The sequence below is a fragment of the Phocoena sinus genome, chromosome 8 (genome assembly GCF_008692025.1).
Source record: "Phocoena sinus isolate mPhoSin1 chromosome 8, mPhoSin1.pri, whole genome shotgun sequence".
Taxonomy (NCBI): domain Eukaryota; kingdom Metazoa; phylum Chordata; class Mammalia; order Artiodactyla; family Phocoenidae; genus Phocoena; species Phocoena sinus.
In genome coordinates this window covers 8,808,141-8,825,742 of record NC_045770.1, presented here as the reverse complement: position 1 = coordinate 8,825,742, position 17,602 = coordinate 8,808,141, and the positions used below count along the sequence as shown (strand labels likewise).

The window sequence follows — 17,602 nt, the reverse complement described above, 5'->3', positions numbered from 1 at the left end:
AAGCGGCGGTTTACCGAAGGCGGTTCCTTTGGTGTCTGGTAGCTTGAATCCGTGGCGGACCGCGATCGATACTAGGCCGGTGCAGTCTCAGCAGGAGTGGGACCCTGAGGCTTGAGAAACAGGCTTTTCTTTGGTCCGGGACTCCCCGGCGTTCAGCGCTTCCCCCCATAACCGGACACCGATTATTCGGACTCTTTGCCTCAGACCCAGGTTCCCACCCCGCACCCTCCCAGCCCCCTTGCCCTCCGGCTGCTACGCTCTTTCCTCCCTTTCCTGCATCGCTTTGCCGCCACTGGCACAATCTTCGTTCTCTCAGATTCTTGTTTCTCCCCCTTCTTGTCCCTGTTCCTTTCCGAGAGCGATCTTTAAACATTTGCTTCCTTTATTTCTTACCCCTTCTTTTCCCTTTGTTCCTTTTTCCTTCCTTCTTCTCCAGTATCCTTGTCAGGCTACTGCCTCCTCCAAGGCTTCTCTCCTTTTCAGAAGCCTGTGGCATACGTGTGTTAGGGGCTTGAGCTTTTAAGGCGGTCGTTTGAAGATTTTAAGCTTTTCCTCTCTCCTAACCAGGAGTCGTAGATGCCAGGAGGTATGGCCCCCATCAAGAAGCTTCGAAATACCACAAAGTTGCCCCTGGCTTTAAACCCCCAGAAGAGCAAGGACGTGTTGGCAGTGCTGGCTGAGAGGAACCAGGCTATAGTACCCGTTGGGGCATGGGTGGAGCCTGCCCCGCCAGATAGTTCAGCAGTCCCGGCATCTGTGAGTGTCAGTTTGATGCAAGTATGGTGGGGTTCTTCCTCCATCTTTCTTTTTATTAGCCTTCTCAAATCCCTGGTGCTCAGATAAGATGAACAGTCTGGGGATGCCGTTTTTATTCTGTCATAAATAGATATGTTCTTGCATTAGGATTATAGAACAAATATGTATCTGCCGAAACTTGCTGCAGCTTTAGTCGGCATAATCAAATATTTATTACCTATATATATTTCAGTTTGCTTTGCAGACCCTTGATTGCTTTCTATGCACAAGACATAGGCACTGTCTTCCAAACACTCTACAATGTAGTAGGGATGACGACCACAGTTAATGTAACATTGATTGCTTAAAGTTTATGGTAAATTTTGTAATGGAGATTCAGTAAGGTTCAGATGCAGTGGGAGAATAAAGGAGAAAGAGATTAATTCTGATTGGGAGTCTGAGAAAGTTTAACTGTAAATTCCATGAGGACAGGGATCTTGATGTTTTGTTCATTCCTGTACTGGCATATGGCAAGTCTTCAGGATATAATTGTTGAATGAGTAAATGAGGTAATATAGTTTGTGTTAATCCTTAAAGAATGGAAGTGCTGTAAGTACAGATGAAAGGGAAGAGCATTTCAGATGAAGGGAAACTTTTGCAAATTGACATACGTGCCTGTCAGACAACTCTCTTACGTAGCTATTAACACAGGAGGACAATTTTGTAAGATTTTTTTTTTCCTTTTTGGTAAGAAGATTTTTGATTGTCTTTCACCAAACTGTGCTCCTTAGCTATTTGTTCATATATTATTGTGGTTCATTTATTATTATAAATACCACATTATATTTATAGTAAGTTGTTTACATATCTACTTTTCCTGATGGAGCATGTAGATATTTATGGAATGCACAAAATGTTTGAAGATCTTCAGAATGTATAGACAAGGTGCTGAACATGAGTTGAAAAGTATGAGGTGGGTTCTCTTAGTGGTCCTTCATCTCAGAGAAGAAATGAGACATGTTTCAAGTAAATGTTAAATAGCAGTGCCATGGCATGTATTCATTCATTTTATTTATGTCTGTAAGGATGTATATACATAAGCATTCATTTATTACTGTGCTATTTCCAGAAAGGATTTTGAGTCTGAGTAGTATATGATTAAGTGCTAAGACTATTATAGCACTTAACAAAGAAAGATATGGTTTTGAATTGATGTGACCCAGGAAAGTTTAATGAAGAATTTGGATAATCAGAAAGAAAGAGGATGATTCTCCAATTAAGGAGAATGGAGAGAGTAGGAAGTAAGCAAGATATATTTAGGATTTAAGGGTAGGTTAGATTGATTGCAGTGGAAGGCCTAGTAGGGGCATGGTGGTTGATAGGATTGTGGAAAATAGGAGTGGTAGGGAACCACAGGAAATTTTGGAGACGGGATTGACTTCATTCATTGTTTAATATTTACAGATTAATTTCATGATCAAATAGTGTTTTGATTAGATTAATTGCTTTAACATTTTTTTAAGTTCTATTTTTAAAAACGATTTATTTATTTATTTAACTTATTATTTTTGGCTGCGTTGGGTCTTCGTTGCCGCGTGTGGCTTTCTCTAGTTGTGGCGAGCAGGCTTCTCATTGCGGTGGCTTTTCTTGTTGTGGAGCACAGGCTCTAGGCACACGGGCTTCAGTAGTTGTGGCACACGGGCTCAGTAGTTGTGGCTTGTGGGCTCTAGAGTGCAGGCTCAGTAGTTGTAGCGCACGGGCTTAATTGCCCCGTGGCATGTGGGATCTTCCCCGACCAGGACTCGAACCCGTGTCCCCTGCATTTGCAGGCGGGTTCTTAAGCACTGAGCAACCAGGGAAGTCCTGCTTTAACATTTTTAAAGGTGAAGGAGCGACTGGCTCCTGAGGGACAAATTGGGTTGTAATGGTAACAATTTAGGCATGAAGTATAGCACCAAGATTTTAGTGGTAAGTAATGTAGAGGGAAAGCCTTGAAAAGGGGATTGAAATGGAAATGAAAAGGGGTAAATGTAAGAAACATCCCAGAAGAATCAGTAAGATTTGGTACAAAGGTATTTTGGTATTTAAATTATTGACACCTGTTTTTAATTGTCCATATTATGATATCTTTATAATATCAATAGCATAAAAATATCTAAAAACGACCAAGATTTTCTGTGTTAAAAAGAATCATCATATGTTCCCATATATCAACTCAAAATATTAAAGTCTTGGAGCATGTGTAAACATGTCTCCTTTCCTTCATTTAAAAAATTCTGATCATTACCAGTCAAAGGCAATTTGATCAAGCATCTAATAGAACTCTTTATCACTTTAGCATATACAGCCTGGGGAATTCACTCTTATTAACAGACGTAGGTCTTGTCAGCTCAGAACTTCTAAAGCTTGGTTACCCTAAGATCATGTCTATGCTAAAGGGAAATGCCTAATTATTTTTGTCCTTAAGTTTCAAGGAGCCATCAAATAACTATAAATGCCATAGTTTGAGACTGCCCCTTAATTAAATTATCATCCAAGGGTACTGCTTTCCTATCAGCATATATAGCTATCGCATTGTTTTATAATTTATCTGATTATCTACTGTTGCGTAAGAAACCACTCTAAAACTTAATGGCATAAAGCAAACAATATTGTGTGTCAGAAATTTGCGCAGGACACAGTGGGGATGGCTTGTCTGCTCCACAGTGTCTGAGCCCTCAGTTGGGGTGACCCCAGTAGCTGATGATGTCTGGGACACCTTGACTGGATTCTGGCTGGTGGCTGGATTTCTTGGTTCTTCTTTATCTGGCATCTGCTGGGCTGTAATATCCCACATGGCTTTCTTACTCATATATCTGGCACTTGGGCTAGGCTGAGTAGAATGGCTGAGGGCTGGCTGGACATCTTCCTCTTTCCACATGGTCTCTCTGCTTGGCTAGTATGGGCTTCCCTAGGTGGAGGTTGCTTTATGACCTTGCCTGGGAAGTCATGGAGCCAACACTTGTGCCTCAGTCTATTGAGTATACAGTCAGACTACATTCAGTATGGGAGATGACTACACAAGAACATATATACTGGGAGGCTTGATTCATTGAGGGCAGAAGGGGAGATCATCTTTGGAGACCTAGGACTATGTAATCTAACTATTAGTTCCACCATATATAAATTCTCCGAATGTATTCTTTGACTGTCCTGAGAAACACTTCATTCTATATTGCCCCTTGGATAGTCTATAGGGTGCAAAAAGGCTATGAAGAATTGGTTGTACAATTGAAACAGTACAGTTGTCCCTCAGTATCTGGAGGGGATTGCTTCCAGGAGCCCCCTCTTCCCCCACCTCCCCCACCTGCAGACACCAAAATTCACAGATGCTCAAGCAGTTGTATAAAATAGCATAGTATTTGCATATAACCTGTGTACATCCTCCTGTATATTTTAAATCACCTCTAGATTACTTACAATACCTAATACAATGTAGATGCTATGTAAATAGTTGCCTGTGCTTGGCATATTTAAGTTTTGCTTTTTTGGAACTTTCTGGAAAATTTTCTTTTCATCCATGGTTGGTTGAATCTGAGGATGAGGAACCTGTGGATACAGAGGACCGACTATTTATTTTTGTTTAACCCAGTATTTCTCAAGTTTATATGATTCTGGGAACCTCTTAACGTCCCATGGAACAAGTGTTTTCAGGTTCTGGTTGTCTTACACAATAATGTTGCTAAGAAAAATATGTTTCTATGGTACAATCTTATCTTTGGTTTACTCTTGAGATCCACAATTTGGAACCAGTCATGCACTTCAATAAGACGTTTGATAATCTCAAGGTGCAAGTAAAAGAGGGCAGACAGAGACAATGGGAGTAAAAGAAAGGCAGAATGGCTTAAATTTGTCTGGGTCTTGACTTAACTTGAGTCACTTGTTCAGGCTTTACTACATATATATCTACTTTGGAATTATTTTACTTAATTATTCATTGATATCTGTCTTGTACATTCTACTCCTATGGTACATACTCTTGTAGAATAGTTTATGGGATAGATTTCTTGGGAATTTTAATTTTAATTTAATTTAGTAGTTAAATTTTAATTTAGTAGTTAAATTTTAAATTTAATTTTAATTTAATTGGAACTTCAATTCATTTGATTTTGAGAATTTAATGACTGTCCGTGAAATAATTTGGGGCACCCCTCAGAATTAGAATTTGGAATCACTGCATTAGGAGAAGGGATAGATAGGAGGTATGATGATTTTATTTAATATGAAGATTCCTTATGGAAGAGAGACATAGTCAAGAGAAAAGCAGTACAGTACAGGGCATAAGTGTTGGAGTCAGAGAAACTTCTAGCTCTGCTACTTGTCAGCTATAGGATCTTGGGCTACTACTACAGAGTAATCCTTCTGAGCCCCATTTCCTCATGAATACCTAGTATTGGAGGTAGTTTTGAGGATTCATTGATACAAGGTAGTTAAAGTGTTTATCTCATAATAGATCTTTAATAATGATAACTGCTGTTATTATAATCAGTTTGTTATTCAAAGCACTTAGAGGAGGCAAACAATGATCAAGGATTCAAATGTGATAAAATGTTCCAGATTGTTTAGAATGTTTTGGAATTAATCAATTATATAAATATTGAGTACCTTTGTATTCAAGGCTCTGTGTTGTATACCATAGGGGAAACAAAGGAGAATTAAATACATTTCCTGCCCTCAAAGAATTCGTAATCTAACGGAGGAGTTAAGAAGTATTGTACTCAACGTTAATAAGAGTGAGAGGTACTAGATGGGTATTGGATGGTCTTGACTGAGTAGGCCTTTTCTAGACGGAGGTGGCAAGAAGGGCATGCTAGGTTAAAAATGAAGCCTAATTCTCATTTTATAATAAGACATAGTGGGTGAGTGGCGAGCAATCTGGTGTATCTGGACTATTTTACTCATTTTAGAAAATGTAACATAATGTAGGTTTGAATTGGTTCATTAAGAATTAATGAAGATACTTTTAGTTCTCAGTACAATGAAAAATTAAGATTTGATTTGAGTGCTCACAGATTCCAATTTTTAGTTTGTGATTTGGTTTAAGTTCTTGGTACTCACTAGCTACGTCTAGATTATCAGCTCTGAACTCCTGTGATTTCTTTACTGTACGGGGAATTTTGGGTTGTAGAACTGAATTATTTTTTCAGGGCTGTATTCTGACTGCTTTGTGTTTACAACAGAGTCCTAATGGGCAAAACGAATGGGACATGTAAGTTTATTTTCTATCTTTCATCTTTAAAGACTTCAGCATATATGATTGAAGAAGAGCTAAGGGAACAGCTAAGAAAGAAACAAGAAGCTCTGAAGCGTTTTCAGAGACAAGTCAAACGCCGAGTAAATCAGCAAATTAGGCTGAGAAAAAAGCAACAACTTCAGAGGTCTTATGAAGACGTAAGTTCAAAAGTGAGCCTGAGTAAAGATTGAATGGGAAGTGTGTTTGTAATGAGAAATGCTATTAGGCAATGGCAGAATCACTTTCTTTTGATTCCAGGCTTCGCATAATCTGATTTACTAGTGAGGGCAGTAGATTGTATATAGAGAAACTGTTGTTTCTGTTTCCTGTGTTGTTCTGATTCCCTCTTTTGCTTTCACCAAATAGTTATAAACAATGTCAGAGTTTGGGGTTGGGGTTTGAATTCTGGCTTTGCTGCCTACTAACTTTGTGACCTTGGGCTAATTACTTAAATTCTCTCCACTATAGTTTCTTTATGTGTGAAATGGGGATATGATACTTGTTTCCCAGTGTTGTTTTGAGAATTAGATAATGTAAAATATTAGCACGTAGTAGGCGCCTGGTAAATGTTAGTTTCTTTGCCAGCTAAAGTTTTCCCCTCCTTCCCCCCAACCCCGGTTTTAAAGCTTTTGGGCTGCTGGTAGACATTATTGGAATGCACTTGACTGGGGGAAGCTCACTCTTTCTTCCTTTGTGTAGGCAGAAAAAGAAGGCTCTATAGCCATGCACTCTTCAGATCCAGCAAACTTAACTCTTAAAAGAACGAGTGTTTTCCCAAACCATTTGAATGCTGCTATTGGAAGTGCTAGGTTACCTCCTTCCAGGAAGCTCGAGGATGGAATAGAAGATAGAGAGAATCAGAATGAACTATTCCAACAACAAGCCCAGGCTGTAAGTACATATTCATTTTATTTTATGTCTCTGGTTTTTTTTAGGCTATGATGTAGAGATTAGGAGGTGTCACATTCAACTTTGCTTTTTATCACCTTCTCTTTTTTTTACCTTTGTAAAGTGGGGAATAGTGGGATGATGTTTATTTTTATATATATTTTAAATTTATATTTATTGGTCAGACGCTTAAGAATCATCTAAAGAAAGGTGCCAAAGTGTTAGAGTTCAAAACTTATTAGAAAGAGCTTTAGGTCAAAGAATGTAGATTTTTCAATTATACTGAAATTGTGTTATGGGGAAGTTACTCTCAGTTTGTGGCATATGGACAAAAGATTATTTTTGTTTCTTTTTTCTGTCCCTCAATCTGATTATCACCATAAATTGATCTATAAGTCAAGTAATAATATAGTAAACTCTAAATTAACATATTCAGAATTTTTTAATGTCACTTTTTAGTGACTCACTTTATATAATGAATATTTAAAAATTAACCACCATGAGTAGATTTATCCACTCAAATCACTTGATGCCATCTAATCAGTAACCCCCTCCACCCTGCATAATGTACCCAGGCTTTTGTCCAGTTGATCATATTCTTCAACTCTTCTGTGGGAATAATCCTTAATCTTATCATTTTAAAATGTAATCCTAGGGTTAGTGAGAGGAGAACAAAAATGTGGAAAATTATGATTATGTGAAAATAAAAGTTGTGCAATTGCTGACTTACTTTGTCATAAGTATGAAGCAAATCTGATTATGCTGTTAGTATAAATAGGGAAAGCTTTATAATCACATGTTATGTTGAAATACTTATTAAAAAGATTTTTCTCTCTGCCCAAACTATGACTTTTCTTGTCATTATTTGGTTTGTAGTGATCATTTTTATAATCGTTTTTGTTTTTAAGATTATGAACAGTTTACTGAGCAAATATTTATTGAGCCAGGCACCGCAGAAACTGCAAAGGATAGAACATTGACTGAGACAGAATAACAGTCCTTGCTTTCATGCTACTGGTAGCTATAAATTCCATTGTAGTGAGGACTTTACTTCATTTGTATGATACATGAATAGGACACATCAGTCCACAGATATTTGAATATACTGTGTTTGTTAACCATTGTAGGGATACTAATGTGTGAAATAGGACCTTTCATGGGTTTATATTTCCAGGTAGAGAAACAAAGTTGGTAGACCCCCAATCTATTAGATAATAATATGGAGATATTTGCTGCATTGTTGATAAATTTGTGCAGTGGAAATTCAAAATTTTTTTAATTCCAAGGAAATATTTGGGAAGAATTCCTGGAAGAGGTGGAATTGAGCTATGTATTTTGAATTGGTAAACTGAATTTAATTGGTAAATTCAAAAGAACTTTGAGATAGGAGGAATAGTAAAAAGTCTAGAATATGTAATGAGCTTAGTATTGGGTTGGCCAGAAAGTTCGTTCAGGTTTTTCTGTGACAGCTTCCAAAAACCCGAACAAACTTTCTGGCCAACCCACTATATTTGCTAATAAGTGATGGAACCTTTCTAATTGATAGTGTACAGGGTAAAGCAACAGAAAATGAGGTTAGATGGGTAGGAAAAAATCATGTTATGAAAAGCCTTAAATGTTCCCCAAATCTAAAAAGTTTTTATACCGTTTTTTTCTTTTCTTTTTTTTTTTGGCTGTGCCTTGTGGCATGTGGGATCTTAGTTCCCCAACCAGGGATCGAACCCGTGCCCCCAGCCGTACAAGCGCGGAGTCCTAACCACTGGACAGCCAGGGAATTCCCAACCCTGTTTTTTTCTTAAAAGAAGATGCACTACTGAGGAATGTTCAGTGACTTAAACTACTTTAAGCCTGTAAACTTTTGCCCATTCAACACCATGACAATAGATGCTCAAATTTTTTAATCTTACTGTTTTTGTTGCAGTTTCTATCCACTAGATGTCGCCAAGAACTAGATAATGAGGCAGAGTTCAAGCACTAGCTCCTTTGGGACAGTTTCAGGCAAACTGAGAGTTGGTCATCCCGTCTCTACATGTGTTCTCTCTTCTTTACTTATTTTTCTACTGTTAACTGGTATTTTCATCATCACAGCTCCAAAACTTTGGCATACCTGAGGCTCCTTTAGCCTCTTCTCTCCAGCTTAGGATCTTTTAGGTCCAGCTCCTGTCTCTGACTTTTTCTCTGAACACTTCCTTGTTCATTATGTAAGGTAAGGAATCTTTATTGGCCCATCCTGCCTTTTTGCATTAGGTCTAGGTTACTGGCCAGCCTCTAGCTTGGTACACCTACTTAAAGGTATATTGATGCACTACATTGGGGTTCATAGGCTATGCTAAGGGCCTTATGTGAGTTTTTATGTGTATGGTATTTTGGGGGCTGTAGAAAAGTCTAACACACTGAAAAATCAATATGTTATCTTTTGCAAATAAACTATATTGTACCTGGATAGAAGTCAACTTTGGGTAGATTTTTATGGCATTAACATACATTTAAATACATAGGTATTAGGCCTCCATGGCAGTACAAGAGGTGAAATTCTATAAATGTTAGATCTCATCTATAGTCTTTTCCCATGACCTACATGTTATTACCACATTGTTTCATTTATATAGTTCCATATAAATTCTTAATTGTCTGAATAAATTAAAAAGAACTGAAGAAAATATGAACAATGAGTGGGGAACAGTATCACAGTAGATATCTATATTTGTCAAATTTCATCCTACATATTTGTTTGAAGTTTTACATTTTAATGTATGATCAGTGTTTGCATTCGATTTTAAGATTTGTCTCAAAATTTGTATATTTAAATCTCAAAATTTGTTTATATAGTACATTTTAATTTTATTGGTCAGAACTACCTTTGCTTATTGATAGCTGGGTTTTCTATGTAATTATATAATAATTTATTTCCATCAGGGAAGTTTTAAGTCTTGGTTAGCGATTCAGTGCCAGTCTTTGTTGATAACAACAGCTACAAAGGAATGAAAATTGTGTCTAAGCTTCTAGTACAGAAAAGACTTTTGGGGGAGTTCCCTGGCAGTCCAGTGGTTAGGACTCGGTACCGTGGCCCTGGGTTCAATCCCTGGTTGGGGGACTATCACGCAAGCCGCATGGCACGGCCCCCCAAAAAGAAAAAGAAAAGACAAGACTTTTGGTCAAATTTTATGTTTTGAGTAGTTACAAACACAATATGTATATGTGTTTAAACTTACATATGTAAATGTATATGTGTATATATACACATACAAATGCATATATATACACACACATACTCACCAATATATGTAGTGATCACCATTATCTTACAATAAGAGGAACGTACTTCTCTGCCTGTTCATTTTACATAATTTGATTTTTACCATCCTCCTGTCTTCTGTGTTTTGTTTAGTGCTTATTAACATTAACTTTGGTCTTTGTATTAGTTTCCTGTGGCTGCTGTAACGAATTACCCCAAATTTAGTGGCTTAAAATGACAGAAACTTATTCTCTTACAGTTGTGGAGGCCAGAAGTCCAAAATCAGTTTCACTGAGTCAAAATCCAGGTGTCCGCAGATTCTAGGGAGAATTTGTTCCTTGACTCTTGAAGCTTTTGGTGTCTGCTGGCATTCCTTTGCTTGTGACCACATCAGACCCATCTCTGCCTCCATCTTCACATCACTTCTTCCATATGTCTGATCTTCCTCTACCTCTCTTATAAAAACACTTGTGATGGCATTTAGTGCCTGGATAATCCAGGATTATCTCCTCATCTCAAGATCCTTAACTTAATCACACGTGCAAAGGCCCTTTCTCCTTATAAAGTAACATTTCAGGGATTAAGACCTGATATCTTTGGGTGGCCATCATTCAGCCTACTACAGTCCTCATAGCAGGTCATTGAAAGGATCTTTGGGTTGATTTGATGAAGGGTTTTGGTAAAGACAGAAAAACTGAACGTAATGTTTAGTCCAACTGCTGGAGCAGTTGAAATATCCTGCTTAAGGGACTAAAATCAATCTGCGACTAATAGAGGTTTGGACTTGATGGAAAATGAAGATTATGTACTCTTATTTTAAATCTGTTACAGCAAGTATTTTGCATCCTTGGTCACTTTATGCAGGGCAATAATGTCTACCACACTTGGCAAGGAGTAAAAGTAAGCATGTTCATGGCTTTGTATTTTTTCATAACTTCAACTGCAGATATACTATCTGTTTTTGCATTGTGATTAACTCTATCTTGACCCCTTTAGCCACTCTGCAGTAACCAAATTTAGAAGTCCTCCTCTTAGTAGAATAAAGAGTAATGTTTCAAGCTGATTTCTCTGGCTAGAGGTATAGACCTTCTAGAAACAAGGACAAAACAGAGGTGATAATGCTGTAAGGAAACCGGGCTGTTAGCAAGAGAGTGTTTTTATCTCTAGATCACTATTAGTAAATATCATAAAGTATTTGTAATTTATATCTGTAAATCACAGTCATTATTTCCCTTTAAGGGAGAAATGATGTCATTAAACTTTCATTGGATGGGTTAGAACTGGTCCTGGCTTTGCCATAATTTCACTGAGTAGTATAGGGATGTGCTTTTCTGTATTTTCCTTAAAGGAACATCCTATGCAGATATGTGAAATGTAAAATAGGCTGTGTGCTTCTCTGAAAAAGAAGTCAAAATAGATACTGACTGAAATTGCTAGGTAGAGATAAGGAATGAACACAAAATTAACATATTTAATATTAATATTTATTATCAATTGTTACCTAGAGTACCTGAAACAAATTGGTCTGTTGATAGATTTGAATTTGTACTCTAAATTAGGAAGGCTTCCTGGAAGAAGAGACATTTGAGAAAAGACTAAATAACTATAGTTTTCAAATGTTATGGGTGAAGAAGAGACTCATGTAAATAGGAAAAAAGGATTTTAGGGGGACTAGGAATAGAGAGTCTTCTTACGAGGAGTGATAAAAGTGATCAGGCATGCAAGGACCAGTTGAAGAAATAACTCTTTATTAAGAAGATGGATAGAAGGTAAGGAATGTGTCTGCTCAATAATTTCCAAATTCAGACTTATAGGTTCTAATATTTTTGTGTACGTACTTAATATAAAGCCTACATTATTAAAAAACGATTTGAGTAACAGCACTTAAATCAAGTTATGAAATACGGTCTCTTAAGATAATGAAAATAATGTTGTAAATACACTTATCAGCAGATCAGAAAATCTCATTTCCAAGTAATCCTCTGGTCTTAGGTCTGGCAATTTTTAATAATAGGGGCCTGTTTTCCTGTTGGAACACTTAGTGAATTTGGTATTAAGACTTTAGCCTGTTTTTCTTTTCTTTTTTCCCCCTTTCTTTGGCAGCTTAGTCAAACCATGAAAGAAGCACGTCACCGGCTGGCATCATTTAAAACTGTGAATAAAAAAAATGCATCGGTATTTCCAGATGATCAAAAGAAAAACTTTCCCACCCAAGAGGTAAATTAAATTCTAATGAGCTGTTTCTAAAGATACAGATAAAAAATAGGATAAAGATTAATTTACATCTCTACATTATTTAGACCTGAAAAATAATTGGAAATAACCTTAATTATCCAAAAGTAGGGAGCGGTTTAAAAGTTATGATATATTCGTTTATAGCTATTATCAAAAATATCATGCTTTCAAAGGGTATCTGAAGACTAGGGAAAGTGTCTGGGATATAAAGTTAAGTGGAAAAAGTAGGATATAAAATTAGATACAATGTAAGCTCAATTAAAAAATTCATTCCATAAATATTTATGGGATGTCTACGATTGCCAGGCATTGTTCTAGAAGCAGGACTTAACAGTGGTGAAAAGGTAGACAAGGAGCTCCTGTGTTAGTAGGGAAGCATATAATAAATAAGCAAATAAATACAAAATATAATTTCAAATGATAAATGCTATGAAAAAAATAAAGCAAAATATCGAGATGGGGAGAGAATGCTATGAGCACAGAGAAAGGCCTGGAAAGAAATGGCCCAAGAGGTTAATACTGATTATTTCTGGATAGTGTTATTACGGGTGATTTTTATTTTTTTCTCTTGGTTTTCTTTACTGTAGAAATTTTCCATAATGTATATATTTTATTTTTTAATCAGGAAGAAGTCAATACCATTATTTTTCAAAAAGAAAGAAATTCTTTTGATTCAAAATAAAGAATAAGTTTAGGGTGAATAATTGGAACCTAAATATGGAGTTAGACTTAAAAGAATATTTAAAGCTATGCTTGTAAAATTACATTGTTTTGGTACCTCCTTATTTCCATGTTCACAAATTTGGATGTTACACCCATGTATTTTCCTGTGTTTACTTAATTTTAGCATTAATTTCAAGTTTTGATGGGCAGCATCAGTAAAATGGCTCATTAATTACTCTTTTTTTACTCTTTTTTTTTTGGTACCATTAAGAACTCTGTCTCTTGCTTAGTTCTTTCTCAGTTTTGCTTCCTAATTGGTATTTTTTTACATTTTCCTAGATTACATATATGTTTATATTTTATTTTTGTATTTTTTCCTTAAGTATCTCTGTGCAACCATCAAAGACATTTGTCTCTTATATGTTTGCAGTTGGTAGAATACTAAGCTATAATACCTTCCTCTTCAGCGATAATTAAGAAATTTATAGTTAAATATAAAAAGCAAGTGGGCATGGGTGTGCCTACATATGGCATTCCATCTTAGATGCATTAAGTATGGTTACCTTTTTCTAGGATTGCCTTGTTGTGACTTAAGAGTCTTTTGAAACTAAATTCTTGACTTAGTTTCTTGACAATTTTCATACCTCTACCACGGATTTGGCAGTACTATAGTTTGGTCCATAAGACTGACTTCCCGGTACTGCTCAAAGGAGATGATTGGACACATTTTATTTAAACCAGAAAAAAAAAAAGGGTTATCAGAGCCTAGAGACTGATACTTCACATTGTGTGGAGCATGTTCAAATCTTTCAACTGATGTTTTTCCCAGAAAGAGTACTGTTCCTAGGCCTGACTGAAATAATTCTCCAGTAGAAGGGAGGAGGATTAAGTCTGAGATGACATCCTTGTGTAAACCAGTTTGATACGTCAAAGGTGCCATTTAAGTGTAATTCATTATGATGTTGATGGTGAATTCAGGCTAGCTGCTTGCTTCCAAAGAATGCATGTGTGTTTTTCAGGTAAAACATCACAAACAAATCTACTCCATATAATTGAGAATGATCTAAGAAATTAGTGAAATTTTTCTTATCAAGTATGTAGTCTTTCCCTCAAATCTGAACAGTTTTCTATCCATTCAGTTGTGTGAAGGAGGAAGCTGCCAGTCAGAAAGGAGAACAATCTATAACCCAGTTGAACTCTGGTTTCGTATTCTTGTTAGACTTATTTTGACTGACATCTGGTTGTTCCAGATTTAGAGATAAACGTAGAAGAGATATATTTGCCTTGCCCACTGTTAGATCACCAAGACAAAATTGTAAGCCTTCTGAAATTGTTACTGGCTAGGATAGGGGCAAATTATCATTTATAAAGTTAAAATATTCTCCTCCCAGGATCAGCTCCGTGCTTTGTGGCCACCTAGAGGGGTGGGATAGGGAGGGCGGGAGGGAGACGCAAAAGGGAGTGGATATGGGGATATATGTATATGTATAGCTGATTCACTTTGTTATACAGCAGAAACTAACACAACAATGTAAAGCAATTATACTCCAATAAAGATGTTAAAAAAAAATTCTCCTACCAGGAATTTCACTTCCATGTGTTTGATATGTAAGTGACTTGTTTGTATACTTGAAATAGAACTCAGTATTCTGTATTAGACTACCATAACCTGCTAGGATTGCTCCAGATCTTTCACAAAAACTCAGCTTAGTGTCATGAGCATATTGCTTTCTCTAGACCATTTATATTTGTATTAATTTTTCTTTTTTTTCAGAAAGCACTTTGTAGGAAACCATCATTCACCAGGATAAATATAGGGATAAGAGGAGAAATGCCCTTTGAGGTGCATCAAGGTCTTTTAACTCTTGTAGATTACCAGAAATTTATGGAAGATCAGGTAGGGAAATGTAAAGAGTAGAGGAAAAAAGATGCCTTGTTAGAACTATCCACAGCTAATTAAGGATGGGTTTAAGTATTAAGATTATAATGCCCAATAGTTGTTTTTTTCTAACAGTTCTATTAAGCTATAATTCACATACCACACAATTCACCCACTTAAAGTGTACAGTTCAGAGGTTTTTGGTATATTCACAGGGTTGTGCGACTGTCACCACAATCTAATTTAGAAGATTTTCTTCACCCCTGAAAGAAACCCCGTACCTGTTAACTGTCACTCCCCAGTCCCTCCCTGTCCCTACCCCCAGTACTAAGCAACCACTAAACTACTTTCTGTCTCTGTAGATTTGCTTATTCTGGGCATTTCATATAAATGGAATAATATAATATGGCGTCTTTTGTGACTGGCTTCTTTCACTTTGCATAATGTATTCAAAGTTCGTCCACATTGTAGCATGTATCAGTACATCAGTATGTCACACTTAGTATATCTGTTCATCAGTTGATAGACATTTGTGTTGTTTCCATTTCTTACCTTTTATGAATAATTGTGCTGTAAGCAGTTTTTACATGTTTTTGTATGGACATTCATTTCTCTGGTTGTGGAATTTCTGGGTCATGTTAACTCTATGTTTAATATTTTGAGGAACTGCCAAGGTTTTTTTTTTTAAATTTTTTAAAAATTAATTAATTTTAAAATTAATTTTGGCTGTGTTGGATCTTCATCACCGTGCGTGGGCTTTTCTCTAGTTGCGGTGAGCGGGGGCTACTCTTTGTTGCGGTGTGCAGGCTTCTCATTGCGGTGGCTTCTCTTGTTGCGGAGCACAGGCTCTAGGCACGCGGGCTTCAGTAGTTGTGGCTCGTGGGCTCTAGAGCACAGGCTCAATAGTTGTGGTGCACGGGCTTAGTTGCTCCACGGCGTGTGGGATCTTCCCAGATCAGGGATCGAACCTCTGTCCCCTGCATTGGCAGGCAGATTCTTATCCACTGTGCCACCAGGGAAGCCCCTGCCAAGGTGTTTTCCATCAACAATGTATGAGGGTTCCATTTTCTCCGCATCGTCTTCAAAACTTGTTATTGCCCATCTTTTTTATAGCCACCTTAGTGGGTGTGAAGTGGGATCTCTCCATACTTTTGATTTGTATTTTCCCAGTGACTGATCATCTTGAATATCTTTTCATGTGCTTATTGCCCATTTATATATCTCTCGTGGAGAAAATCTGTATTCAAATGTAGTGCTGTTTTTAAATTGAGTTGTCTTTTTATTATCAAGTTATAAGAATTCTTTATATGAATACAAGTCTCTTATCAGATACTTGATTGCTAGTATTTTCTCCCATTCTCTGGGTTGTCATTTAACTTTCTTAATGCTATCATTTGCAGCACAAAATTTTTAGTTTTGGTATAGTCTATTTTATCTGTTTTTCTTTTGCTGCTGTGCTTTTGGTGCAGTATCTATTAAGCCATTGCTTAATCCTATGTCTTCTAAGAATTTTATAATTTTATCTCTCATATTTAGGTCTTTAATCCATTTTGAGTTAATTTTTATATATGGTGTGAGGAAGAGTTCTAACTTAATGCTTTTGCATGCATTCTTGTTTCTACCTGTAATAGATACATTTGGTTGTTTTTTTTTCTTTTCTTTTCCATTTTTGTTTGTGTGTTCTTTAGGAACCTGACACTGAGGAATCTTCATCTATTATGATAGATAAGAAAGGGAAAAAGAATTTGTCTTGGGGGGACCAGCAGGATCTCCTTTTTGAAGACAAGGATATACCTTTCAGCACAGTTCAGGTAAAGCAGAGTGAAAGGAGATAGTATAATAGAAATTAAAGTAATTACGATTTGGACTAGAGATGCCAGTATTCTCGTACTGGTTTGAGACTGTAGATTAGGTTCTATTGAGTTGAGCAAAGACTGTAATTTTGCATTTTATTTTAGTAATTTGTTTGACTACTGTATCCTTTTAAGATTATTTTAGGAATCTCGCAGAAAACCCAGTGTTGCTGCTGCTTGGCATTCTATATTTGATGTTTATGTTCACTTTTAGAAAGTACAATTCAAAAATCCATTATCTGCTGTGATGGAAGAGGAAGAGGTAAAGCAGTTACATCAGGATGTTCTGCCAGAAGCCCAGGATTATCTTCCAGAAGCCCCAGGTGACCTGCTGCAAACCCAGGGTGATTTGACAGGCGTCTGCAGTGTTGAGCTGGAAGCCCAGAGTGCTGAGCTGAGGCTCGGTACCCAGGATATCAAGCTGGAAGGCCAAGCTGCTGAGCCCGAAGCCCAGGCTGTTAAGACCAAAACTCAGAGTGTTATGCTCAAAGATCAGAGTGTTGAACTAGAAGATGGGAATATTGGTTTGGAAGTCCAAGGTTGTCTACTCCAAAACCAGGCTTTTCTACCCACAGACCAGCATATTCTTCCCAAAGACCAGGATGTTCTACCCAAATGCCAGGACCAGGATTTTCTACCCACAGACCAGCATGTTCTTCTCAAAGACCAGAATGTTCAACCCAAATGCCAGGACCAGGATTTTCTACCCAGAGATCAGGTAAAATAGAGTGGAAAGGAGATATAACAAAAAGAAATAAGCTCTTTAAGGCTTGTAGTGGGATATGCAAGGACTATACTGCAGCTGATTTGGAGAGCCATAGTTGGAACAAAATAGTTCACTG

The 17,602-nt window shown here is 37.0% G+C and overlaps 1 protein-coding gene across 6 annotated transcripts in view; it reads left to right on the top strand.

Annotated features, from left to right (window-relative positions):
* The window catches only part of CCDC15 (coiled-coil domain containing 15), a 61,949-nt gene continuing 44,347 nt past the window's right edge, over positions 1–17,602 (top strand). For 4 of the 6 annotated variants that reach the window (XM_032640124.1, XM_032640120.1, XM_032640123.1 and 1 more), the window contains exons 1-7: positions 18–210; positions 568–756; positions 6,016–6,165; positions 6,707–6,898; positions 12,234–12,347; positions 16,596–16,718; positions 16,975–17,478. In XM_032640124.1, coding sequence (XP_032496015.1) covers positions 577–756; positions 6,016–6,165; positions 6,707–6,898; positions 12,234–12,347; positions 16,596–16,718; positions 16,975–17,478 — 1,263 coding nt within the window. In that variant the 5' untranslated portion in view covers positions 18–210; positions 568–576. Of the gene's footprint in view, positions 757–6,015; positions 6,166–6,706; positions 6,899–12,233; positions 12,348–16,595; positions 16,719–16,974; positions 17,479–17,602 lie in introns of all 6 variants that reach the window. The other 2 variants (XM_032640118.1, XM_032640122.1) reach the window with 2 other exon arrangements.